General features: G+C 39.9%; 1 protein-coding gene across 11 annotated transcripts in view; it reads right to left on the bottom strand.

Annotated features, from left to right (window-relative positions):
• Positions 1-27,572, bottom strand: part of ZNF385B (zinc finger protein 385B) — a 485,063-nt gene that overhangs the window by 323,820 nt on the left and 133,671 nt on the right. Inside the window, exon 2 of one of the 11 annotated variants that reach the window (XM_089328034.1) lies at positions 21,452-21,589. The exons of 9 other annotated variants lie outside the window; for them this stretch is intronic. In XM_089328034.1, coding sequence (XP_089184160.1) covers positions 21,452-21,589 — 138 coding nt within the window. Of the gene's footprint in view, positions 1-21,451; positions 22,068-27,572 lie in introns of those variants that run through there. One more of the 11 variants, XM_051849391.3, reaches the window with a different exon arrangement.

The following is a 27,572-nucleotide window of genomic DNA, read 5'->3' as shown; positions in this document are numbered from 1 at the left end:
CCATTTATGAATGCTTGATAAAAGATCAATTCTGGAAACATTAAAAACTTATTGAAAACTATGGTAGCACAAGAACATCTTAAACTTTTTCTTAAATTCACCCCCCCAAAATGATATAACTTAAAAAGATTCAACTAGCTCATGCTATCAAAGAGTAGGCTATATTTCAACAACATGGTGGAGTGAAAACATGACTCCAAACAAACGTTAGCTAACTTAAAATATTGACAGTGGAGTCAAAATTGTATTAAAGAAAACTAATGAAAATATTCTTCTATATTCAAAAAACAGAGAAATTAACTTTCTTTTCTGTTCAAGTTTCCTGAAAATCCCAAAAGGAAACATTTAATTTTCTAGGACATGATGAAAGACACAGGTAAAAAGGCTACACACTTAGAGCTGAATTAATCAGGCAAACATCATTGACAATCAGCAGAACTTTTATGGTGATTAAACACAATTTGAGACAGCTGGAGGTGGACCCAATCTAGCCAGAGATCCAAAGGAACAGAATCTTATGAGTGCAAAATAGTCTCATAAATGGAATCTGTAAACAGATGCCAATCTCTCAGCATTTTCAAAAGTACAGAGACAAAATCAGAATAAAACTTAAAAGAGTTATTCTTGGCATTTTCAAGTGTAGAGATATTTTATTCACTAGTACAGATTCTTACCTGATCTTATTTTTCAGGTTCTAAAATGCTTTAGGTGAAATACTCATCTTCTCCAATTTTCTAAATATTCTAAGGATTGCAAAACTATTAGCTCTCAGAAAGGCAGGAGATTGAATATCATAGTGTTCCAAAGCTAGGATTACATAAGTTGTTAATTCCAAATTGTTAAAACTAAATATATCTGGATTCCTGTTTAATCTATTTAATACCTGCATTGTGAACATTCTCAGATTGACCACACCTCCACCATACATTCCAGTATGAGGGAAGGCTGAGTTTACGCTTGGATCTTGGCTTAACTCTTATAAGTGTCCTATTTAGATGACAATTCATATATCACCACCTCTAAAAAATTTTCACTGACCTCTCCCTCATTATTCTAGTCCTAAAGAAAACTTTCTGTGTCCAGTGCTGTGGAGAAGTGGGTTAACGCCCTAGCCTGAAGTGCCGGCATCCCATATGGGCGCCGGTTTGAGACCCAGCTGCTCCACTTCCTGTCCAGCTCTTTGCTGTGGCCCGGGGATAGCAGAAGATGGCCCAAATAAATAATAATAATAATAAAAATAAATAAATAAATCTTTAAAATTTTTTAAAAAAAACCTTTCTTCCATGTAATGCTAAAAAAGAAGCTAAATGCTGACCTCTCCAAAACATGAATATTTCAATACATACTTTGAATTTTTTTTTTTACTTTGACTTCTTGAGTACTGCCTCCCATCCACCCGCCCTTGTATTACTTCCCTCAATTAGTATAGATTTTGACTCTTTCTATGGAAACTGCGCATATTTCTTCTCTGAAATAATCCCCTTGCTGTTTAGCTGGCTCAGAAATATAGGTCTAATTTAAAATATTAAGTCTATAAGGAAATATCTAAAAAGCATGAATTATCTTACAAATCAATTATTTCAACAGAGTTCATTTGTAAATTGGGTACTACTTTAATACTGATCAAAGAATTTATTAAACATAAATTTTGTCCTAAATTCTTTGATTAGTATTGAGTAAATGATTAGGGAATGGATTTTTTAGACAGAAGGTTTAATGTGAGTAGAAAAGTCATTATGAAACAAAGTGAAAGAAAGCATGGCGACAAGGAGAAGCAGTCTAAAATCAAAAGTGGCATTAAGTTTGAAAGATTTCTGCCATACAGTAGCTTTCCATGTGACCAATCCGTACTCAGGCAACAAAAATTGTAAGCTCAGTCTATTGTCATTTCCTTCTTTTCACTGTAAAAATGTCGTAAGTTATCACAGAGAGCACTAGTCTAAATGAGTTAGATTTTTAGAAATATGCCTTTACCCTACGGAGATGCTTTTCTCCAAGCAAAATACGCATAATTTGCTTCCAACCTCTGTGTTCGTGTCTGGCTAGTTCTGTTCCTATTTTGTTCAAAAAAGGCAATGAAGACTGCAAGACACAAAGATATCCCTCTGCTTGTATTTTCCCCACATATTTTTAAGCACTGTGTCAGACTTTCTGGCATATGTATCTTCATTTGATCATAACACATAGTGGAAAGGGTACATTTTACACATGAGAAAACTGAGTTTACAGAGAGAACTTTCCCACACAGCTAACAGTGACAGGGTTAGGGTTTGAACTTGTGGCCACTTGATGCCAAGTCACAGATTCTTTGCCACTGCACTTCTCTATCATCTCACTGTTCGCAGTAACTTCACAATCAACTCCTTTGTGATGTTTCTTTCAAAGACTTTCCCATTGCCTGCACTGTAGAGTAGAAACCCCTCTCACTAGTGATTCTCAAAGTTATCTTTAGAACGAGAGAAGCCCTCAAAATCACCCATGCCAGCACCTCCGGTTTAATTAACGGAGGTGGAGGCTGGGTTTAGTACTGTTTAAAATTTCCCCAACTGATTCCAGCATGCAGTCAACGCTGAGAAGGCTGGTGAGGACCTGCCGACCCAGCCCTCTGGGAATAGCTTTCCTGCTTTGTCAATGCTGTTTCTGACAGTTCCTCACGGCCACCCTACCTTCCAGACATGACATAAACAAGCAGGCTACCATTTGGCACTAATCTTTCACAAAGCCAGCAAGCCTAGCAAAGGAAAGAAACTTGCTCATTAGGATTAAGGTCTCCTTCCTGGTCAGTCTTTGTGGCTCCAGCCTTACATTTCCCGTGCTGATTCCTGCACACCTCTCTGTGTTTATTTAAACAGTCTACAGGCTAAGATTTGTGAGGCATCCTTCCCCGCTCTGTTTCTGTTGCTCTTTTTTTATGAAGCAAAGAAAAATGGAAATTCGTAGACTATTAGCATTAGGTCAAATGGTTGCATCAAGTTAGCCCAGCCAATTATTAGAGCATGGTGCCAATGAGGCTAGTTTCACAGTGCCCCTTCTATCTGGTTGCCTCTGTATGGATTCACAAAAACAAACTTTACCCTTAATCCTAGTGGGCAATGTTAAATGCCAGCAATTATGCAGCTAATCATAACAAGGAAGAGTATCTGGCTCAGTAAAAATCCAATAGCATCATCTCCAAGTGCAAATAAGAACATATTTTAAGAAGCAGCAGTCCAGACAATTCAGGCCAATTATGAGACAGAGGAAAATGTCTAGTTAATCTACAATCAGCTGATCATAACATTAATCAAATCCTTCATAATACACTTTTTCAAACTGACACTAAATATAAGAAAAAAAATTCCCATTTGGTTCAGCTGGGATTTTGAGATTAAACAACCAAACAAACAAGAAAGAATGAGTTAAATTAACATTATTATTATTTTTTTTTTGACAGGCAGAGTGTTCAGTGAGAGAGAGAGAGAGACAGAGAGACAGGTCTTCCTTTGCCGTTGGTTCACCCTCCAATGGCTGCCACGGCCGGCGCGCTGCGGCCGGCACACCGCGCTGATCCGATGGCAGGAGCCAGGTACTTATCCTGGTCTCCCATGGGGTGCAGGGCCCAAGGACTTGGGCCATCCTCCACTGTTTTCCTGGTCCACAGCAGAGAGCTGGCCTGGAAGAGGGGCAACCGGGACAGAATCCGGCGCCCCGACCGGGACTAGAACCCGGTGTGCCGGCGCCACAAGGCGGAGGATTAGCCTAGTGAGCCGCGGCACCGGCCGAGTTAAATTAACATTAAACTCAGCACTATACCCTATGAGCAAAGGACTTCTTAGTAAAACACTCACCATCTCATCATGACTTTGTATTATAATCCAAAAGGCAAGATCATCCAGTGTTACAAAACCCAATGTTAAGAAATAGCATGGTACTGGGTAATCTCACTTTGGGGCTGTAAACTCTCAGGGTTGTTATTTTATGTGAGATCATTCTTCATTGCTGTAACATTGGGAGTTGTTAAAATCATCCAGTGTTATCAAATTAGGTTTCTCATAAGGGGAACTAAACATGAAATTTAAAAACAAACCTACTGCGCATCATGGATCTCAGTGCACCACTGAGTTAATATTTGCAAATGCAAAGACATGCCTTACTATTATTTTTATGATTTTGGCCTTTCTTCCTTTCTTTTCCACATGGCAATATGACTTGCACTGAGGTACTTTGGAAGTGCCCATTTCCACCCCAAAGCTGAAGTCCCTAAAACTTCTGGTATCTAAATGGACACTCAGGAGTTAAATAAATAGAGTATTTTATGGGAGGGCTCTCACAGACTGTATGCTATTATGACTAGTTCAGAAGCATATTTCCAACAAGCTCCAGAACTCAAACACGTACCATCAGACTGGTAAATGCTGGACAGTGGGAATGGTTATTGGTGGTCACTGCAACACCTGCTTAGGAGGTGGCCAAACACCAGCTTCTCACCTTGAACTCTATCAGCAGACATTGTGAGAGGACACAGGGAAACAGAATGGTCATCATGCAATTACCTAGTGAGATGTTATCTCCTCTATGTCTTTGCCACCCACTACTGTGGCTAAAATCATAAAATCATCATCCAGCAAATGTCCAAGCTTTTACTGTGTAAACCTTCAATCATGTCACACTCGTTCCATTTTCTCTCCACTTCTTTCATCTTTCATATTCTCTTTTATGTGAATATATTTGTTATTCTCAAAACTATATGCATGTTAAAAATTTAAAAGGTCAAAAGGGTATTAACAGTTCAATAAAAGTCTATTTCAAATAGTGCAAAAGATACAAAGGAACTTTAGAAAGTTTGTAGAAAACCAGAATTAAAAGTTTAGTGATGGGTGTTTTACCTACCTGTTAAGACACCAGCTAGGATACCTGCATCCCATGTCACAGTGACTGAGTTCCAGTACTGGCTCTGCTTCCAATTCCAGCTTCCTGCTAATGTGCACCTTGAGCGGCAGCTGGGATAGCTCTAGCAGTTGAGTCTCTGACCCCTACATGGGAGACTTAGACTGAGTTCCAGGCTCTCAGTTTTGGACTGGCCCAGTCCTGTTGGTTTTGTGCATTTGGAGAGTGAGCTAAAGCTTGCAAGCTCTTTGTTTCTCTTTCTCTTCTTGACTCTCAAATAAATGTTAAATCTAAAATAATATATTTATTGTGGTGCGAAAAATCTTTGAAATTCATCCACATTTTTTCATAACATGCAATTCCATGAGTTTTCTTACGATCCCCTTTCATATAGTTCAAAGTAATCCTATATTGAACCCAGTCCCCAGTCCCTTTATGAAATAAATCCATCCATTCATCCTTATTCTTTCTCCTGCTCTTCTACTCCTTATCCCTCTTTCTTTCTATATGTTGACACACATATAGAATACACATAGATACACACATACATTTATACATACAATATATACCTTGTTCTACATATTGCTTTTCTAATATCTTATTCACTAATCTGTAACAGCTATATCTTATTATTTTAAATTCTTGCATAAAATCACACTGCATGGATGACCTCTGTTACCATCATTTACTACAGGTATTTTTTTCTGTATTTTCCTACTTCAAATAAAGTTCTAAGAAAATCTTGTGTGTATATATCTATCTACATACATGCAAGGACATTTATTGCTCTACATATCTTTGTAAACATATGCAAACATACATTAACCAAATTGATACTGAAATAGCTAGATCAAAAGATATGCACATTTTAAAGTTGTGACACTTACTGCCATACATATACACAAATCAATTAACATTCCCTACAATATCCAGGAGAGAGCCCCTATGCCCCTACACTAGCTAACTTATCCTGTTATCATTTGATCTTACTCATCTTATGGGTAAAAAAAAAAAAGTGCCTCACAGTAGTTTTAATTAAAGGATGAATCTTTTTATGAACAGTCATATCAAGCAATTTATTGGGTTCTGTGTGAGACTGGATCCAGTATTCAAATGTTCTACCCTTTAGTCAGTGTTTTCAGTGAACCATTTAACAGGTATTGCACTGAGAGTCACAAAGTTTAAAGAATCATGACAGAGACCCTATCCTCAAGATACTCAAAGCCTAGAAGGTGAAAAAAAAATTTTTTTAAATAGACACAATGTGGTAAGTACCATAATATAATATGTGTTATTTTCTAAGTGTAAAAATGGTTAAAAATGTTTATTGTCTAAGTGTATGAATGGTTAACTATGGATAGATTTTGTTCCTTAAATATAAACTTATTAAGTTTTTATATTTTATAAACATTTAAATGTGACAAAAGGAAAATAAATATAATACTTTGGTCAGAAAGAACCGTAATTATTAAAATTATAGCTTATAATCAAAATTTCTATTAGATGAAAGTTTTTTACTGGTTTATTTAAAAATTAATAATATCAGGGTCAGCACCGTGCTGTAACAGGTATGCAGTGCCAGCATCCCATATAGGCACCAGTTCGAATCCCGGCTGCTCCACTTCCACTCCAGATCTGTGCTATGAGCCTGGGAAAGCAACAGAAGATGGCCCAAGTCCTTGGACCCCTGCACCCATGTGGGAGACCCAGAAGAAGCTCCTGACTCCTGGCTTTGGATGAGCCCAGCTCCAGCCATAGCAGCCATTTGGGGAGTGAACCAGTGGATGGAAGACCTTCCTCTCTCTCTAACTCTGCCTTTCAAATACATAAATAAATCTTTAAAAAACATTGATGATAGTATAACTTCTCTCCACCCATTGTTGTAAATATTTATTAGATTTTTTAATTTTGAGGCAGAGAGAAGGAGGAGGAGGAAGAGAAGGAGAGCTGAGGGCGGGGGTTTACTGGGCAGGGCAGGGATAGTACAGGGCACTCTCCTGTCCATTGATTCACTTCCCAAATGCACACAATGGTCAGGAATGCAGCCAGCAGCCATGTAATCCAGGTCTCCCAAACACACGGTAGGGATTCAGTCACTTGAGCCATCACCCAGGGTCTGCACTGGCAGGAAACCAGAATTGGGAGCCACAGTCCTAACTGGACCCAGGCATTCAGATGTGGGATGGAGGCAGCTCAAACAGATGTCTTAATGGTCAGGCCAAATGCCTGATCCTAACTCTTTTGCTGATTAACAAACCAAAGCACAGACCTTAATCCGTTGGCCCTCTTCCTCTCCCACCTCACTGAACTTTTAATATACGGTGATTCCTATTAAGAAGTGGATTTGTTATATCGTGCTAAAGAACTTTGCCTTTAGCATAAGGTATGTCAAACAGGACAGTTAATTCTATCACATATGAAGTCCTTTCAGTAGTCAATACAATAAAATGTGATAATAATAACATCATTGTCTGATAAGGATGACACTTGTCCTTTTAAAATCATCATTCCAGCCTTTCTTAAGTACTGTCTTTCAATCATCAGGATAGCTTTCAAGCTTTATCACTGGACTGAAGGCAGCTCAGTAATCCTACTCCTTTTTCATATCCTGCCTTTATTTGCTAATTTCATCAAACTGTTTACAGTCTCTACTGGTAAGTCCTTATTAAAATATACACACTCAGGTTGGACTGCACACAAAAAGGCAGAAGAAGCTGGTGTGATGGAAGACAGCTATTCATTAGGGGTTCAAGAGGTCCAGGTTCAATTTCCAGTTCAGTTCTCTTACAAAAGTCATTTAGTTTCTTGTTGATGCTGATTTATTATCAGTATAATAAGGAAACACTACTTGTTCTACTTCTCATATTGCATCAAATGCAATAATAATTAGAAATGGATGAAGAGTTAAAAGCAAGAGTCTCCTTGAGCATGTCCCGAATTGCACATCTCTTCCCTCTCTTATTCCCACTCTTATATTTAACGGCGATCACTTTTCAGTTAAGTTTCAGCACTTAAGAAGAATTGTGCATTGATTACAGTATTCAACCAAAAGTATTAAGTAGAACAAACAAAAAAAATACTAAGAGGGATAACATATTAAGTTGACTTACCTCAAACGGTAGAGTTAGAAACATACCAGGGGATTCCAATTCAATCCCATCAAGGAGGCATGTACCAATGCCATCTCACTAGTCCCAGTGATCAATTTCTGTTCACAATTGATCATAATAATAGGACTAAGAACCAAAGGGATCACATAAACAAGACTAGTGTCTGCAAATACTAGCTGATAGAATCAAAAAGGGAGAGAATGATCCAACATGGGAAGTGAGATACACAGCAGACTCATAGAATGGCAGATGTCCTAAACAGCACTCTGGCCTCAGAATCAGCCCTTAAGGCATGCGGATCCGGCTGAAAAGCCAATGAGAGTATTTCAGGCATGGAAAGCCAAAATACTCTGGGGAAAAAAAAAAAACAAAACCTAAATGAAAGATCTCCACGAGTGAGATCCCAGTGGAAAGAACAGGTCATCGAAGAAGGAGGTACCTTTCTCTGAAGGGAGGAGAGAACTTCCACTTTGACCATGGCCTTGTCTAAATATGATCAGAGTCAGTGAACTCAGGGGGCTTCCATAGCCTTGGCAGCTCATGACAAGAGCCTAGGGTGATTACTGATGCAATAAACAAGAGTGTCAATTTGTTAAGTCAACAATAGGAGTCACTGTGCACTTACTCCTCGTGTAGGATCTTTGTCCTTAGTGTGCTGTACATTGAGTTTTAATGCTATAACTAGTACTCAAACAGTATTTTTCACTTTATGTTTCTGTGTGGGAGCAAACTGTTGAAATCTTTACTTAATGTATGCTAAACTGATCGTCTGTATATAAAGAGAATCGAAAATGAATCTTGATGTGAATGGAAGGGGAGAGGGAGTGGGAAAGGGGAGGGTTGCAGGTGGGAGGGATGTTATGGGGGGGAAGCCATTGTAATCCATAAGCTGTACTTTGGAAATTTATATTCATTAAATAAAAGTTAAAAAAAAAAAAAAGCAAGAGTCTCCAATCCACTTTCATGAATTCCCTTCCTTTTCCCCAAAGCCCATTCTTTTTTTTTTTTTTTTTTTGGACGGGCAGAGTGGACAGTGAGAGAGAGAGAGAGACAGAGAGAAAAGTCTTCCTTTGCCGTTGGTTCACCCTCCAATGGCCGCCGTGGCCAGCGCGCTGCAGACAGTGCACCACGCTGATCCAATGGCAGGAGCCAGGTGCTTCTCCTGGTCTCCCATGGGGTGCAGGGCCCAAGTACTTGGGCCATCCTCCACTGCACTCCCTGACCACAGCAGAGAGCTGGCCTGGAAGAGGGGCAACCGGGACAGAATCTGGTGCCCCGACCGGGACTAGAACCCAGTATGCCTGCACCGCAAGGCGGAGGATTAGCCTAGTGAGCCGCAGTGCCGGCCCCCAAAGCCCATTCTTAACATGACATCCACCCATTCAAAGCCTCACAGACTGTGCTATCCAACTTGGGTCTCCTAGACTCTAGACTCCTATCTCCCACCAATATTTACCTGTTTTGGGCTTTTTTCCTAGATACTAATTTTTGCTAGAAAAAAAGTTATAAAGAGGGGTTACATTTACTGAATATTCATTACATGGTCATCACATGGCAATTGTACAGCTTTTACTGTGACGACTTCTGTATCATATTCTTCCCATTTTCCCTCAACTTGCCATGCAAAGACCTTCATAAACATTTTTCTCATTGAATCTTTATTACAAACCCATGCAGTGAAGTCTATTATTAGTTTAGCTTTACTATTGAGGAACCTGAGAGTTGGATCATGCAGCCGAGTCGTAGCAGTGCTAGACTTTCTCTCAGAAATTGCTCCCTTAACTACTCTGCTCCATTGCTTCTCCTAGATGCAGAACTAACATAATGAACAAAAGGTCACTGATGTATTCCTTTTTAACATGCCTTTTTTAATTGGTGTATAATTATACATATTCATAGAATACAATGTAACACATGTATATCATGTATAATGATGAAATAGGAGTGATTAGCCTCCCATTTCCTTAAACATTTATCATTTCTTTGTGTTGGGAATCTTGAAGTCCTCTTTCCTAACTCATAGCATGCTTGAATAATCATAGAGTCTGAAATTGGAATATCACCTACTTTAACCATCCCTCCAACCCTTCTACCTTCTTTATGTCACAATCTTCCTTCTGCTTAAATAACACAAATTATGGATGAATACCATGTCCAAAAAAAGGAATCCCCTCACCTTCAGATAGCAGTATTGGAAAGATCTTTATAGCAAGCAAAAATCTTTCTTCCTCTAGAGCCCTTTTGCCAATCTTAATTTTACCTGACATCTTTATTGAAAGAATGTAACTTAAATATTACAGATAATAAATCCCATAATAATCTCTTCTCCTTGACAAAGTACTTAGTACACCTTGACCATGTTGGTGACTCTCAAATTAAAGCACTTTGAGTCTTACACATTTTATGCAAACCCTGGGCATTCTCTGCCACTGAGCAAAGAGCAGAGCTCCAACCTTCATTGGTGTGGATCCTCTTTCTATGAATGGTATCTAAGATACTATCAAGAGTGTCTGTGTATGTAGGAGGGGGAGCAGAACCGTATCATGCTTTTAACTCATATAGGATTTCATACTTCATCAATGTTTCTACAAGTTTTGCTCCCTCCTCTATTTACTGCTAATTGAAATTGACCATGTTGGAATTGGGCCATCTTTCTAGAACAATGGTTCTAACTGGGGCTGCATATTGGAATCACTTTGGGAGCTTTAAAAAAACATTGATCCCTGGGTTGTACCCTCACAGATTCTAATTTATTTTGGGTGGCAGGTGGCCTCAGTTTGAGGGTTTATATCTGCTTGAGTCTTTCTATATATTTATTATTTCATCTTGATAACATCTATAAACCTAATGACTAGGTCACCAATGTTTGCACCAAGTCATTGTGAGAGAAGTTAGAAGGGTTAAAAGGCAGTTAGGGGCCTGCGCCGCAGCTCACTAGGCTAATCCTCCACCTTACGGTGCCGGCACACCGGGTTCTAGTCCCGGTTGGGGTGCCAGATTCTGTCCCGGTTGCCCCTCTTACAGGCCAGCTCTCTGCTGTGGCCAGGGAGTGCAGTGGAGGATGGCCCAAGTACTTGGGCCCTGCACCCCATGGGAGACCAGGATAAGTACCTGGCTCCTGCCATCGGATCAGCGTGGTGCACCGGCCGCAGCAGCCATTGGAGGGTGAACCAACGGCAAAGGAAGACCTTTCTCTCTGTCTCTCTCTCTCACTGTCCACTCTGCCTGTCAAAAAAAAAAAAATGCAGTTAGGAAAGCCACCTGTGGGAATTAGGAACCAGGTGTTCCTTATTGATGTTGAACCCTAACATCAGCTGATTAGACCAAAGACATGATTCCAAGAAAATGAAAATATTGATAGTTAGGAACACAATGGGTTCCATACCCACAGGTACCTATATGAGAAGCTAGGCTCTGGCATCATACCAGAGCATACCACAAAGCTGCATGTCTCCAGCGCTTAGCGACTGATCAAGTAGACATAACCTGCCTTAATTAGTCAGGTCAACAATATTTTCCAACTGTCATATCTTCCAGGTGGTTGAAATGGTAATGTTTGTTAATTGGTCAGGAACCAGGACTGCTTTACAAGAGACAAAGAAAAAAACAAAGCAGACCCTTGACTATCAAAACTATGTAGAAGACTTGATCAACTGATAAGCACTCTCTATATGCTCTCAATACTCAAGACCTTGACAAATCCTCCCTTAAGGACCCCTCCTGGCAAGCAGGAGTCTCTATTTCTCAATAAAATCTACTTTCACTTGCTTTCCTTGCCCCTCCCTTATTGTCTGCATCGTAATTCTTCATTGCTATGAGACAAAGAACCAACTCTGAACTCCTGCAACAATTGTACAGTTGTGGAGCCTCATCTTAAGTTACTATACACTTGGGATGTAGGCCTATTCAACCAGCTATAAATTCAAGTAACATCACCGTTCAGTCCATAATTTCCTATTTTGTTCACAGTACAATGTCAAGGAAAATTTTGTTAAATGTCTTACAAAGAACTATTATGGGACAGCAATCAAAAACATGGATTCTGGAGCCCCACCATGAGGTTCAAATCCCAGCAGAGCTATCTAGATGATTCTGATTACTTAAGCTATGTTTTCTATAATTCAGTTTATCCAGCACTTATTTATGGAGTTGTTATAAGAATTAAACAAGTATAAATGAGTTTATATGTGTAAAGAGTGTGGCACACAGTTAAAGTTACCACTGTTGTTACTACTAAGTCCTTTTTACACACAACCTATTGCATTCCTTCTGTTAAAAAAAATGGTAAAATTTGCTGGGTCTGATTCTGGTTAAATCGATTGCAGCTGAAGCAAAAGATGGATGTTACAGAACATTGCCAAGCCATTTCTATTTTCTCTTTAGCCCAATTAAAACATGAGTCACAACCCATTAAAAGATTTCTAACTACTACAGTGATGGCATCCACTGCTTACTTCCCTTACTCTACACAGAAGTAGTTGTGTGTCTAAATTACATTAAATCTGAAAACTCAAATGAGACAAGAGTTAATTAATTTATTACAAACATCTTACCAACTGTGCAATAGCAAATATACAAAAAGAAATACCAGGAAGAGGTGTGTCTGTGAATTCATTTCTGAATCTGCTTACTCCTGGATATTTGATAATTTCTTCAAAGTTCAGGCTGCCCTTTCCCCATGCCCCCCTAAATTCTTGATTAAAGAAATACCCACTTTAATTTGCTAGAAGAAAAAAAAGATCTAGATGTAGTCACTCCTCTTATCATCTTCTTAAAAACTAACACTAATGGAGAGTGAATCAGAGAAAAAATAGAACTGGCATTACCACAGATCTCCAAGTGAAATTCACACGCTAAGTTTGAAATGTCAGCACTAAGATGTTTGGTCAAATGCCCCAGTGGTGTTACAGACTCTCTGGAAAAGACTAGACGATGGAAGGCTCCTCACCTCTGACAGCTGAGGTATTCCCTGGAGGAGGCATCTGTTTCTTATTCAATTGCCATTTGCCAAGAAAATATTGCTGGTGAGCAAACACTCTGAGTCCGATTTAAGCTGCTAAAACAGAATACCTGAGACTGGGTAATTTATTACAAAGCAGAGAGTTTTATTTCTTACAGTTCTGAAGGCTAGAAGTCTGAGATCAGGGCCCTGTATCTGGCAAGGGCCTTCTTGCTCCATCACAACACAGAGAATGCATCACACGGTGAGAGAGAGCAGGAGAGAGATGGACCTCAGCCCCAAGCCCTTTATAAGTGGCATTAGTCCAAAACACTTCTCATTAAGCCCCACCTCTCAACACTGTTGCATCAGGGATTAATTTTACAACACATGAATTTTTAAACCACAGCAAGCACCTTTAAGGAAACTAAAGGAGAGTCTTTGAAATTAACGAATTTAACTTCATCACCTTTCCCCAAAATTTGTGGATAATTTCAAAGAGAAACAAATGCTTTTCAAAAATATTCAGTGAACCTGGTTGCTCCTCTTTCAGTCCAGCTCTCTGCTGTGGCCCGGGAAAGCAGTGGAGGATGGCCCAAGTGCTTGGGCGCCTGCACCCGCACGGGAGACCAGGAGGAAGCACTTGGCTCCTGGCTTTGGATCTGTGCAGCGCACCGGCTGTAGTGGCCATTTTGGGGGTGAACCAACGGAAGGAAGACTTTTCTATCTGTCTCTCTCTCTCTAACTCTGCCTGTCAAAAAAAAATATTCAGTGGGTTTTTTTTTTTTTTTTTTTTTTTTTGACAGGCAGAGTGGACAGTGAGAGAGAGAGACAGAGAGAAAGGTCTTCCTTTGCCGTTGGTTCACCCTCCAATGGCCGCCGTGGTCGGCGCGCTGCGGCCGGCGCACCGCGCCGATCCGGTGGCAGGAGCCAGGAGCCAGGTGCTTTTCCTGGACTCCCATGGGGTGCAGGGCCCAAGCACTTGGGCCATCCTCCACTGCACTCCCGGGCCACAGCAGAGGGCTGGCCTGGAAGAGGGGCAACCGGGACAGAATCCGGCGCCCCGACCGGGACTAGAACCCGGCGGAGGATTAGCCTAGTGAGCCACGGCGCCGGCCTTCAGTGGGTTTTTAAAAGATTTATTTTATTTATTTGAAAGGCAGAGTTACAGAGAAAGATGGGAGAAACAGAGAGAGACAGAGGGATCTTCCATCTGCTGGTTCACTCCTCAAATGGCTACAATGACCAGAGCTGGGCCAGAAACTTCATCTGGGTCTCCCACGTGGGTGCAGGGGCCCACGCACTTGGCCATCTTCTGCTGATTTCCTAGGTGCATTAGCAGGGAGCTGGATTGAAGTCCAGCAGCTGGGAAACGAACCGATGCCCATACTGAACGTCAGCATTGCAGGCAGCAGTTTTTTTCGCTACTCTACAATGCCGGCCCTGGTATTAAATGGTTTGAAATTCAGATTATGGGCCGGAGCCGAGGCTCAATAAGCTAATCCTCTGCCTTGCGGCGCTGGCACACCAGGTTCTAGTCCCAGTCGGGGTGCCGGATTCTGTCCCGGTTGCCCCTCTTCAGTCCAGCTCTCTGCTGTGGCCTGGGCATGCAGTGGAGGATGGCCCAGGTGCTTGGGCCCTGCACCCCATGGGAGACAAGGAGAAGCACCTGGCTCCTGCCTTCGGATCAGCGTGGTGCGGCAGCTGTGGCGGCCATTGGAGGGTGAACCAACGGCAAAAAGGAAGACCTTTCTCTCTGTCTCTCTCACTGTCCACTCTACCTGTCAAAATAAATAAATAAGAAATTCAGATTATGAACTCACATTGATATTTTGCCATTAAAAAAAATACCACACAGCCAACTAGAACTGCAGTAAGTAATAGACACTGGAGCCAACCTGGGGACTGGAATAAATTATTTATTTAAGGTGATGAGGAATCAGAATCTTTTCCAAAAACCAGGGTTTACATACAAGAATAGATCATCAGTATCATCTTCTGCAATTAAAAGAAATAATGCATAACAAAGAAACACTTTTGATCAGGCAAAAATAGAAAACAGATTGCTAAAGAGTAGAGGGGAGACAGAAAGGTCTAAAATAATCTAATCAATGAGAGAGATGAGTATATGTTAATACATGTGAAAAACAGAATTAAATAAGAATTTATCCTATAAGTCAATGGATACTAAGAAATGAACTGGTTTCTTGAGTGAGGGAGGGAGGAACATTTAATTCGAAGACATATGGCTTGCTGAACAGAACTTTATTCAGATGGTAGAGCTCATCCATTCCCGAAACTCAGGTTAACTCTACCACTCATATTCAACAAGCCAATGTGGGCTCAAAATAAGTTTCCTGATTTGACATGAAGGACAAAGCGGGTGGCACTTCAGACGAAGAACAAAAAGGTGAAGGTACAGAAATCTCTCCCATCATCTTCTTCTCTACATTACTGATGACCTGATTACAAGGTTTCCTAGCACAAAATTGCATTCCAATGTATGTGTTTCACTTTCCTTCATTTTTTTTCTCATTTGGAGATTCAAATTGTACACTAATGTCTATTCACTTCTGTTGGAGTGGAGGTGGGTGGATATTAGGAAAGGAGGAGAAGGTAAGGCAGGAAGATTGAGTGAGCAAAGATGTTTTGCAATGCAGACTTAAGTTAGATCAAGAGTTTCAGAACAGAGTTGCTTTTTTCTCCTGTAAGCAGGTTGCTCAATGTGGGAGAGTGACATTGACAGTTAGGTCACAATGTTCTGCTCTGTTCTAGGGTGGTTAAAATTGTGGTAGCTCAGGGCTGGGAACAGGGATTTGATTAAACAGTTTAGCATGTGTACAATGAGTACTGCATTAATATGTTATAAAGTTGTTACAAGAATTCAATAAAAATCTGCCTATAAATATTTAGACATGAGGCAATACTGGGCACATAATAAATATTACCCCTTTCTACTTTACTCCGCTACAGTGAGTTGAATCATTAAGGATTCCTCAGATTTTCTAAGGCAAGTCTGCAAGTTTCTCTGCCTTTCTGAGAAATTGAGGGAGTAGTGGTCAAAAATTGAGTCCTAAAGTCAAAAAGGCAATGGACTTTCAAATAAAGGTCAAGGGGATGGTGTTATGGTGTGGTAGGTTAAGCCTCCACCTGCAGCACTGGCAGCCCAATAGGCACCACTTCGTGCCCCAGCTGCTCCTCTTCTGATCCAGCTCTCTGATGGTGGCCCGGGAAAGTGCTTGGGCCCCTGCACCCAGGTGAGAGACCTGGAAGAAGCTCCTGACTCCTGGCTTTGGATCAGCCCAGCTCCAGTCATTTTGCAGCCATATGGGGAGTAAATCAGTGGATGGAGGAACTCTTTCACTGTCTCACCCTCACTCTGTCTGACTCTCAAATAAAAAAAAGAATTAAAAAAACAAGTTCAAGAGAGGTAGGGAAGAAGACACTGAGGGAAAGATATCTCATTACACATCTTAACTACAACAAAATGAAATTAATTTATAAATTTAATTTATAAGCCTGTTAAGGCAGAAAAACTGTAAAAGCATTCTAGTTGCAAGGGTTAACTACTGGAAATTAATTGTGTGATACTCATCATTATTTATTTAAAGTGTTGTCAATGCTATTATTTAATGTCCCACTTTTATTGTTTTATCTCAGTAATTGTAGGTTTTCATATACTTGTTAATGATTTGCACATCACCATCCTATTTTTAATGTTAAGATTCTTTTTTTTTTTTTTTTTTGACAGGCAGAGTGGACAGTGAGAGAGAGAGAGAACGAAAAGTCTTCCTTTACTGTTGGTTCACCCTCCAACGGCTGCTGCAGCTGATGCGCTGCGGCTGGCGCACCACGCTGATCCGATGGCAGGAGCCAGGTGCTTCTCCTGGTCTCCCATGTGGGTGCAGGGCCCAAGGACTTGGGCCATCCTCCACTGCACTCCCGGGCCACAGCAGAGAGCTGGACTGGAAGAGGTGCAACCGGGACAGAATCCGGTGTACCAGCACCACAGGTGGAGGATTAGTCTATTGAGCCGCGGCACAGGCCAATATTAAGATTCCTAAAAGGTAACTTTCTCACTATAGGCGTTTCTAGGCATAAACCCTCAGCAGAACATGTTTTAGAGAAATACTAAGGATCCATTTTGGCTTTGGTGGAACAAATTTTCTAGAGCATTACTGGAGACTCTCTTATCTAGAAAGTAGGTAAAGTTGCCAGATTAAACATGAGATATCCAATCAAATATGAATTTTAGTAAATTATATAAGTATGCTGCAAATGTTGCCTGGGACATACTAATACGGAAAAAAAAATGAATTTTAGCTCAAATTAAAATGTAACTAGGAGTTCTGTATATTTTTATTTCCTAAATCTGATAAGAGTAAAACTAAGGCCAGTGCTGCGGCTCACTAGGCTAATCCTCCACCTTGCGGTGCTGGCACACCGGGTTCTAGTCCCAGTCGGGGCGCCGCATTCTGTCCCGGTTGCCCCTCTTCCAGGACAGCTCTCTGCTGTGGCCCGGGAGTGCAGTGGAGGATGGCCCAAGTACTTGGGCCCTGCACCCCACGGGAGACCAGGAGAAGCACCTGGCTCCTGTCATCGGATCAGTGCAGTGTGCCGGCCGCAGCGCACCAGCCATTGGAGGGTGAACCAACGACAAAGGAAGACCTTTCTCTCTGTCTCTCTCTCTCTCACTGTCCACTCAAAAAAAAAAAAAAAAAAAAAAAAGAGTAAAACTAAGCCTTCCTAGCTCATTAATTGTAAATGAAAACGGAAGTCAGTGAAAAGAGTAAGAAATAAAGGTTTGAGGCAAGAATCTGTTTTCATTAAAATATAATCACCTCAGCAACATAGCCCAAAACAAACTACACAGAGCCGGTGCTGTGGCACAGTAGGTTAATCCTCTGACTGTGGCGCCGGCATCCCAGATGGGCGCTGGTTCTAGTCCCCACTGCTCCTCTTCCAACCCAGCTCTGTGCTATGGTCTGGGAAAGCAGAAGATGGCCAAAGTACTTGGGCCCCTGCATCCGTGTGGGAGACCTGGAAGAAGCTCCTGGCTTCAGATCAGCGCAGTTCCGGCCATTGCGGGAGTGAACCAGCGGAAGGAAGACCTTTTTCTCTGTCTCCTCCCTCTCTCTCTCTCTCTTTGTCTCTCTCTCTTACTGTCTGTAACTCTACCCTCAAATAAATAAATAAAATCTTAAAAAAAAAAAAAAAACTACATAAGGCAGCATTGTGGTTATGCTGCCACTTGGGCAGTCTCCATCCAATATCAGGGTGCCAGTTCTAGTCCTGGCACCTCCTCTTCCAATCCAGCTTCTGGTAATGCACCAGGCCAAGATAGAAGATGGTAGTCCAGGTATGTGGGAGACCCAGATGGAGTTCCTGGTCCCTGAGTTTGGCTTGGCCAAGCCCTGAGTACTGAGGACATCTGGGGAATGAACCAGTAGATGGAAGATATTTCTCCCTGTCTGACTTTCAAAATACATACATATTTTTAAGATATATGATATCTTTAAAAAATAACAAATTACAAGCACTTATAAATTATCCACACTAATTACTGAACATATACAATTGGGAAAGTCCAAAGAACTTGGAATGTACTCTGATTTTGCAATCATGTTTCTCAACTAAAACAGATTTACTACGCCTGCTATATTTCATAATTGTTTTTAATATCTACTAATTGCTATCCTTTGATGTAAAAGTGAAGACGTAAATAAGTTGCTAAAGTTCATGAGATTCTCACCTTCATGACTCCTAAAATCTACTTTTTTGAAAGAGAAATTGCTACTAAAACTTCAGCCAAATAGTCCGAATTATCTATCCTTTTCTTCCTCTGAGTGAATTTTTTATGTTCTATGTAATATGACATGTTTCACTCTGCTAAGAGAATTCTGACATCCTACAACTTCTTTAAAGGTTTTTCATTTAGTAAACATGCTACATCATCATTAATTTCAAAGAGAAAATTTCACTGTCCTCTAACCTAATTCTCAACCCACAAACCCAATTTGTTTCATGAGCTTAGGGGAAGTGATAAATATGAAATATTTATTCATTAGTTGAAATCTAATTCAAAGTTCCCCTGACAATCTGATGATGACTTGTGACATGACATTCCCAAAAGAACAGAAGAAAAATACGCCATTTAAAATTGTGCTTCATCTAAACACAATTTTTTTCCTAATTATAATGGCAGGTGTTATACCCCTGCATTTCAGTAATAATATTTTATCTTGAATCTGTACTCATGTGTATTCACTTAACTGAGGAAAAGATCCAAGGAATAGCAAGAAAAAACCTTTATGTTCAAGATTTTAGGGATGTTTTTGTCATATTGTCATGCTAACATGAGAGAAAAACTACATTAAAACCATTCCAACATGTACCCTACTACACATAAATATCTATTACCACCGTGCAAAGCATAAGCACAGGAATAAGTACTCCACTAAATGTTCTGGTCATTTTGATCACCTCTGTTTTAAAATGCATTACGACCAGCACAACTTTCAACAAGGGTTATTATTTTCTGATAGAAAAAAGGCTACGAAAGCATTCCTACCACATTTACATGTGCATTTCAACTATTATTATCCTGTGGAAACAAATAAAAATTGCATTCAATAGTTCTATTATTTTAGCATTTGAGAGCTTTTGCATTTTGAGATCAAACAACTGCATAGAAAGCAACATTTTTCAAATTTTAACGTGTCCTCAGACTGCTTTAATTTTACTCCTTACCTCACCTTGCTCATACCACACTTGTGTGCATATCCAGTATCAAATGTAAAAAAGCCTTTCGCTATCTCCAACACTGCTCTAGGATGCATTAATAGACAAGCAGGGAAGAGTAATGATCAACTGCACAGCGTGGTCAGCATGAATCGGGAGGTTTTCTACAAATACATTGTGAAGAGATGAATAGTTTACATTTCAGAGTGTAGCTATTCTGAAGTCACATGTCAGGAAATTTCCACAGTGGTAGATGTTAGCAATTTAAAAAATGTGTAGGACCAAGGCTAAACAACAGAAAGGAACTTTGAGGAAATGACAATGCATTTAGAGAGCAGACTAGGTTAAAGGTAAGAGTATCTTCTTGAGGATCTAATTAGGTCTCCTCAACTCCCCACTTCAAAAAAACAATCTAGAGATAAAGACACCTTGGCAGAAGCTATCAGCATGGACAGAACACTGAAATACTGGCAGTGAACCATAATTTGACCATTACCATAAAAAGAGCTGCTAAATGAGAAACCATGTGCTCAGTATAAAACTAATTTCATGCTTTCAAAAGCACACAGTGGCTTCTAGCAAGATAGTGGCCCTGGGACTTGCCGAGACAGATTGGCAAACACAAATGGTTTGCTCCTGATGCGTCTGCTTAGCCAAGCTTTACATGTACTGGCAGTAAACGGGGTTCTCAAGTCTTCCGTCAAACAAATGCACACTTATCTGTAACTTTAAAGCTGAAAGCTATAAAATAGTTGCCTCAAATAAATTTAGCAAGAGAAACACATACACATATATACACACCCCATGTGCCATGTTAACTCCCAATCAAATAAAAATAGATTCTTCTGCAGACCTAACATACCAGACAGACACCAAATAAGCATCATGTCATTTGAATGGATCATAACCCTCACATTCCCTTCTTGTTTAGAACAGCTCCTCGTCACACAGGAATCAGAGTTGAGCAGAGCCTCAGCGGTAGGAGCCATCTATCTGGAGGCTAACTTTGAGCTTGCCCTTACCTAGTTTGCTTTCAGATATCCTATACTTACAACGGTACATCAGACCTTTCTAAGCACGATTATCTAGTAATTGAACTTCTCCTGGTGAGAGCCAGTACTTTATTTACATTTAAATGGTAAAATCTGCTACAGTGAAAGCATCACATCAAATTAAAACATGTTTTATGAAGAAATGCTGTTAATTTCCTCCCCTCATTTGACACACCATCACTAGAAATCAATTACTGTTGGTTGTCCACTGCATGACAGGTCGTAACTTTTAATTATTAATAACAAGCTTAACAAGGTGTCAGCTCCAGTATGTAATCCATTTCATCTACTTTCTTAGTTATCTCATAAACATGACTCGTTTCCTCCCATATATTTTTCATGTCAAAGATTTTACATAAAGTGCATTTAGTTTGTAGCCTTTTTATATGCCTGAAGCACATAATAACACTGCTAATTGCCTGCTTCCAGTAATGATAGCAAATCACATCATATCACTGACTAGTTCTGAATGTTTAAAATGCAAAGGAAGTCACCTACTGGTAAGATGTCCCCGGCACACAGCTAGCACAGAAATAAAAGGAGACTGATCTCCCACTGAAGGAGTTACATTCCCATAAAATTAAAGCATCAGATATTTGCTCTTCAGTTATGCCCCTTCAGATGTGTCAGCACAATGTGATAAAACACAATTGATGACTCCACAGGATTCAGCACAACGCACGCAAGAGTCTGTTCTGACATCCCAGATCCCAGCATCCAAGTTTTAGAATAAAAATGCTCACCTCTGCTAGGAAGTCCAGTCCACATCCTGGCAGGGCTTTCGCCAGCTTCAAGAACAACCAACTCAGATAAACAAAACTTCCAGCATATGACCAGGGTAACGCACAGTGCTACCGAGACTTGGCTCCAGCCCTGATTATCTGTGTGACAGCACCACGTTATATCAGTGCCGCTCCAAACCTTCCCAGTTGCTGGCTTATTGCACTGCTCATTGAAAATCCTTTACACGCTGGCAACATTTTAGGGAAGGACAGGCACACTCTGAGTCATTTGTAAAGAAAGCAGAGCAATTTCAATTCTATATCTCCACGCGTGCTGAAACCAGAAGCACTGTCAACGTACAAGTCTGAGGTGGATTTATGCCGAGAAACAGGCAACCTAAGCCTTCATTATCAATGCATGAAATCAGCCACTGTGATCAAATTCAAGCAAACCACGAAAAGAATATAATTATGAAAGGCTCCACAGATTTAGCACCAAACCTTGTGGAATGAAGAATCTTCTATCGAAATTGTGTAAATGTTAAAAATAGCTCTGGCTTTTCAACAATGAGCAGGAATACAGAGAAGAAATCAGTAGTCTATATAATAAGGACTTATCATAAAGGCTGCAAAAACCAGCATAGTTGTAGGTTCCTTGGACTTCCCTACAGACAAATGAAATCATTAGAGGCTGTTACAAATACCCACCTCCCAAACACCATATATTTGACACAGATGACTATTAAAAAGCAAGTTAGATATCCTTTAACTCCCAAGTGCCTGTCTATAAATGAAAATAATGATAACAATAAATATGTGAAGGGCTATGCTAATACTAGGGCAAAGCAGTGTCAATTTTACTTCAAGACAAGTAATTAGATGATAAAGATTTCAATGTAATATGTGTGACAAAAATATAAACATTCAAGATAGAGGACATTTTCAACAACATAATGTTGGCTTGTTATTGAAAGAAAATAATCTATGACACATACATTTCCACCCCAGCCATCCCCAAATCTAAACCTTTACCTTTTACCATCCTTCCTCTTTTGTTACTAACACATGAATTGAAAAATCCAGGGACGCAGTCTTATCCCAGATAGTAGCAGCTATGATTTTGAGATTTCAAAATATAGACATCTGACGTGTGCATGCAAAGCGCAAAGCAAAAAGGGCATAGAACATTTATCAAAAATCACAAACATAACTTGAAGAAATTCCTAGCAGGCAGCAGTAGCAAAGAACACATTTAAGTTTCATTCAAATTTTCAAAGACTTTTAGGTTCTCATTCAGACACTAAACACAGAGCAAATAAGGATCAAATCAAGGCAATTTCTATAAACAACGGGGCTCAATTCTAGTTATACTACTAGCACATTCAGTTCTCAAATATCTGTGTAAAAATAGTGTACATTTACATAACAGAATATTTTGGCATAACACAACACAGCACTCAAATGGGTATCCTACATGTAGAGTTGACTCTTTCTAGGCTGCTAAGCACACAACTTTCTTGGAGACAGAGACACAGGCAACCTGTGTCTGCATGTGCCTGTGTACATATATCCACATCATCCTTTAAAGCCACTTTTGCCACCTAAATTCCACTTGTTTTGTGCTTCACAAAGCCCCTAGGGCAACACCTGAACACATCATGAGAAATGGTATGGGCATCACTGATTCAGCAATTGCTCAGTCCTCTGCTCTCCCCAACCCGCAACTCTCCAGAACTTAGAAAATTGTTTATAAGAGACGGTGTATTCAAAACCCCTTTATTTTAACTGCATATGAAGCTTCCTGGTACTAAGATAAAAGTTTAAAATAAAATTGCAACATTGGATTATAGGTTCTCAATTCATTATCTCAAATCCTTAGTGCCTGATGCATTTCAGAATTCCAATGTTTTCAGATTTTAGAAAGGTAATATTCTTTATATACTATGAATTATATAACACCACTAGTGTGGGTCTATAGTCGGATACATTAACATTTCTGTAGTACAACATGTGTATATTCATTCTAAATGGAATAAATAAAGACTATAATTAACCTCACATCAGTTCAGGTCAGGTTTTTCCATCAATATCAATTATAAAACCTTTGGGTTTTCAGAGCTTCTTGGATTTCAGGAGTTGCAGCCAAAGTTCATTTAAACTATTATCAAGTTATAAATTGGGAAACGATGCTTAAGCTAGTGTCCTCTTGCTAGGGCAATAGATTTGAAGGGTAGCTTTTAAGGGATGGGGGAAAAAAAGGAGAAAAGGTGGTATTAAGGCTGGGACACAAAGCAGGGCAGAAATGTGGCAATAATGCAAAATGACAAAATTGGGGCATGGTAATGGAAAGCTAGAAGAATAATCCATTCAGGATTACTGACTCTAAAAATCAAAACACAGTAACACCAATCACTGATCACCCACGTTATACCCACTAGTTTAAAGGCATTTGACACACATTTTTAAAACAATCTACCTTATTTTTAAAAAAAAAAATTTTAAAGGAAGATTGTATTTTCAGAGGGAGGCATTAAACACTGGGTTTTCTCATTGTACCCAAAAGCAAAATATCCAGGATATTAAACATCACACATGATATTGCCAAAAGCAAAATATAAGCTTCACCTTATGAAGCAAAGGTCTCTATTTTATCACGTGTAGAAAAACATAGTAACATTCTTTACCATCAATATGAAAACTGTTTAATTATAAACCTTGCTTTTAAATATTCCCAAGAGACATGAATATTATATTGTATTTACTTGAAGTGTTTCGGATGAATACATTTACAAAATACTTTATAAAAATGAGTGTATCAAAGAACTTTAACATAAATAATAAGGCTGGATTTTTTTAACTTTTATTTAATAAATATAAATTTCCAAAGTACAACTTTTGGATTATAGAGGCTTTTCCCTCATAACCTCCCTCCCACCCACAACCATCCCATCTCCCACTCCCTCTCCCATTCCATTCACATCAAGATTCATTTTCAATTATCTTTATATACAGAAAATCAATTTAGTATATACTAAGTAAAGATTTCAACAGTTTGCACCCACACAAAACACAAAATATAAAGTACTGTTTGGTTACTAGTTATACTGTTAATTCACAAAGTAGAACACATTAAGGACTGAGATCCTATATGGGGAGTAAATGCACAGTGACTCCTGTTGTTGATTCAACAATTGACACTCTTATTTATGGCTTCAGTAATCACCCGAGGCTCTTGTCATGAGCTTCCAAGGTTATAGAAGCCTCTTGACTTCGCCAACTCTGATCTTATTTAGACAAGGTCATAGTCAAAGTGGAAGTTCTCTCCTCCCTTCAGAGAAAGGCACCTCTTTCTTTGATGGCCCATTCTTTCTGCTGGGATCTCACTCACAGAGATATTTCATTTAGGTCATTTTTTTTTCTTTTCTTTTCTTTTTTTTTTTTTTTTTTTTTACCACAGTGTCTTGGCTTTCCATGCCTGAGAAACTCTCATGGGCTTTTTAGCCGGATCAAATGCCTTAAGGGCTGATTCTGAGGCCAGAGTGCTGTTTAGGACATCTTAAGGCTGGATTTAAGGTTGACAAGCATTCAGTCTTCTGAAAACATTTCCTGAGTGCCTTTTAGAGTCAGACCCAACTGGGGGAAGTCCTGGATTAGGTGATATGAACATCACTCTCCTGCCTGCTGAGCAGAATGTGTAGCCATAATCTTCACATCCAGAACACGTCAAAAAGTCATTCTCCTCATGAAGATGTAAACTGCATTCATGTATTTACTTATTCATTTGTTGACAGCACAACACAACTTATGAATTCTTTCTTTAGCAACTAAAATGGTGTCCCGATGGAGTTACCGCGGCTTCTAAAAGTAACTGATTATCTGAAATGGTGGGTAACACCTCAAGGCCAAACCAAAATCCCCTAACACCCATTCCATCACATGCAAACGAGAACTAGGTAAACTCCTAGCACCTACAGGCCAACAGTCCTTGGACTGCAAGGCAGGCACCTCAGAGGGCAAGCTCTTAAGATGAATTCACAACAGGATGTGAATGTCTTCATACTCAGTCCATTAAAAAAATACAAAACACATCCTTTTTTGTAAATTCTTTACATAGTTAGGAAAAGAGAAAACATGTTGGCCCAAGACCCAGCTAGAGACAAATCCTAAATTCTTTTTTTTTTTTTTTTTTTTTTGATAGGCAGATTTAGACAGTGAGAGAGAGACAGAGAGACAAAGGTTATCCTTCCGTAGGTTCACCCCCCAAATGGCCACTACGGCCAGCGCGCTGCAGCTGGCGCGTTGCGCTAATCTGAAGCCAGGAGCCAGGTGCTTCCTCCTGGTCTCCCATGCGGGTGCAGGGCCCAAGCACTTGGGCCATCCTCCACTGACTTCCCAGGCCACAGCAGAGAGCTGGACTGGAAGAGGGGAAACCGGAACAGAATCAGGCACCCCAACCAGGACTAGAACCCAGGGTGCTGGTGCTGCAGGCGGAGGATTAGCCAAGTGAGCCGTGGCACCGGCCAACAAATCCTAAATTCTAAGGATAAATACCAACCTCTGGTCAGTTGTTGCAGTCCCACAAGTTGCCTAACTTGGAACAATGGCCAACAGCCCCCTTTGCTGTGATTCTGCCAAGACATGAAGACAGAACCCCTGTGTGAAGAAAGCTGGTCATCCAGGCTGCCAACTCATCCTTCCCACAGTGGTAACTCAACTTATTCATCGTAACTTTCCTTTGAGCCACATCTTAAATGTCTTTATCTCTGGATTAGTTAAAAATGGGCAACACTTCTACTGAATAGCGTGTCAAGATTTTAAGAATGCCTTTGATGATTCAAATCATTCATGTACCAAGCACTTCCCATAACCATGTAAGACTCAGGTTCCATAATGAAAGATGTCAGTATTTGGCTCCAAAATCTATAAACCAATACTTGATGTTAACTAATCTTTATATTTTATAATTATGATACAAGTAAGTATTCATAATCCAAAGCATTTTTGAGTAAAAGACTTATGTTTTTTATTTAAAATTAAAAAAAAGACCAACCACTCCTTTTAATGTTTTGTATTTATGTATTAGACAGAGAGAAAGGTCTTCCTTCCACTGATTCACCTCCCAAATAGCCGCCACGCACCGATCTGAAGCCAGAGGCCAGGTGCTTCTACCTGGTCTCCCATGCAGGTGCAGGGGCCCAAGCACTTGGGCCATTCTCCACTGCCTTCCCGGGCCACAGCAGAGAGCTGAACTGGAAAAGGAGCAACCGGGACTAGAACCCAGTGCCCATATGGGTTGTCAGTGCCTCAGGCAGAGGATTAGCCAAGTGAGCCACGGCGCCAGCCCCTCCTTTTAATTTTTTAAAAAATATTCCAAAGTCCTTTATATTTGGTTCTTTAGAGTTCTGTATTTATATAATGGATATTCCCATTTAACACATTTAGTTATGTGTATAAAATATGGAAGCTGTCCTACAATGACTTTTTCATGTTTATGTCAGGTGTAGCCCTAGATTTCTAATGCCATCCCAAATGGCTGAGTCTCTTTCTCAAATCAAAGCACTTAGGGAGACTGGAGTTCTTCATCTCACTATTTCTAAATTGTTCTTCTCTCATCCATAAGAAACCTCAATCAAATAAGCCCCTCAATTTAAATCTCAATTATATTAACTTATTCACACATTGGAAGAACACATGCGGGGCACCAACACTATCTTTGCTCATAAGAATAGAGTCAAATCCAAAGAGTGATCAATTCTGGGTAAGATACAGTATCAGAAAAATATTTCGTTATTCTTTCTACTGTATCGTCACTGGATCAGAATTATTCTAAGAAATAGATAATTCCTGGCCTTTCTTTTATAATGTTTTGGGATTTGTCCTAAGAGAAACAGATGACCTTTTCTCAAAAATCCAATATGACATATTTTCACCAAAGACTCTCCCCCCACCTTCTATCCCTTCATGAAAATCTTAGGAAGTCATGTTGGCTCTATCCAACTGTACAGTAATTATTCTATGAACAAGGTTTTATGGATTTCTAATTAGGAGTCATAAGAAGATAAGTACATTATAAATAATAATTTAACTCCCTCCCAATAAAATGATTTACTTACCTAATGCACTTTCTGGTAGAAACTCAATA

This window comes from Oryctolagus cuniculus, chromosome 3, assembly GCF_051225735.1.
Source record: "Oryctolagus cuniculus isolate XC-2025 breed Fujian yellow rabbit chromosome 3, ASM5122573v1, whole genome shotgun sequence".
In the NCBI taxonomy this organism is placed as follows: Eukaryota; Metazoa; Chordata; class Mammalia; order Lagomorpha; family Leporidae; genus Oryctolagus; species Oryctolagus cuniculus.
Note: the sequence above shows the minus strand (reverse complement) of the source record. Positions and strands in the feature narration are given on the sequence as shown.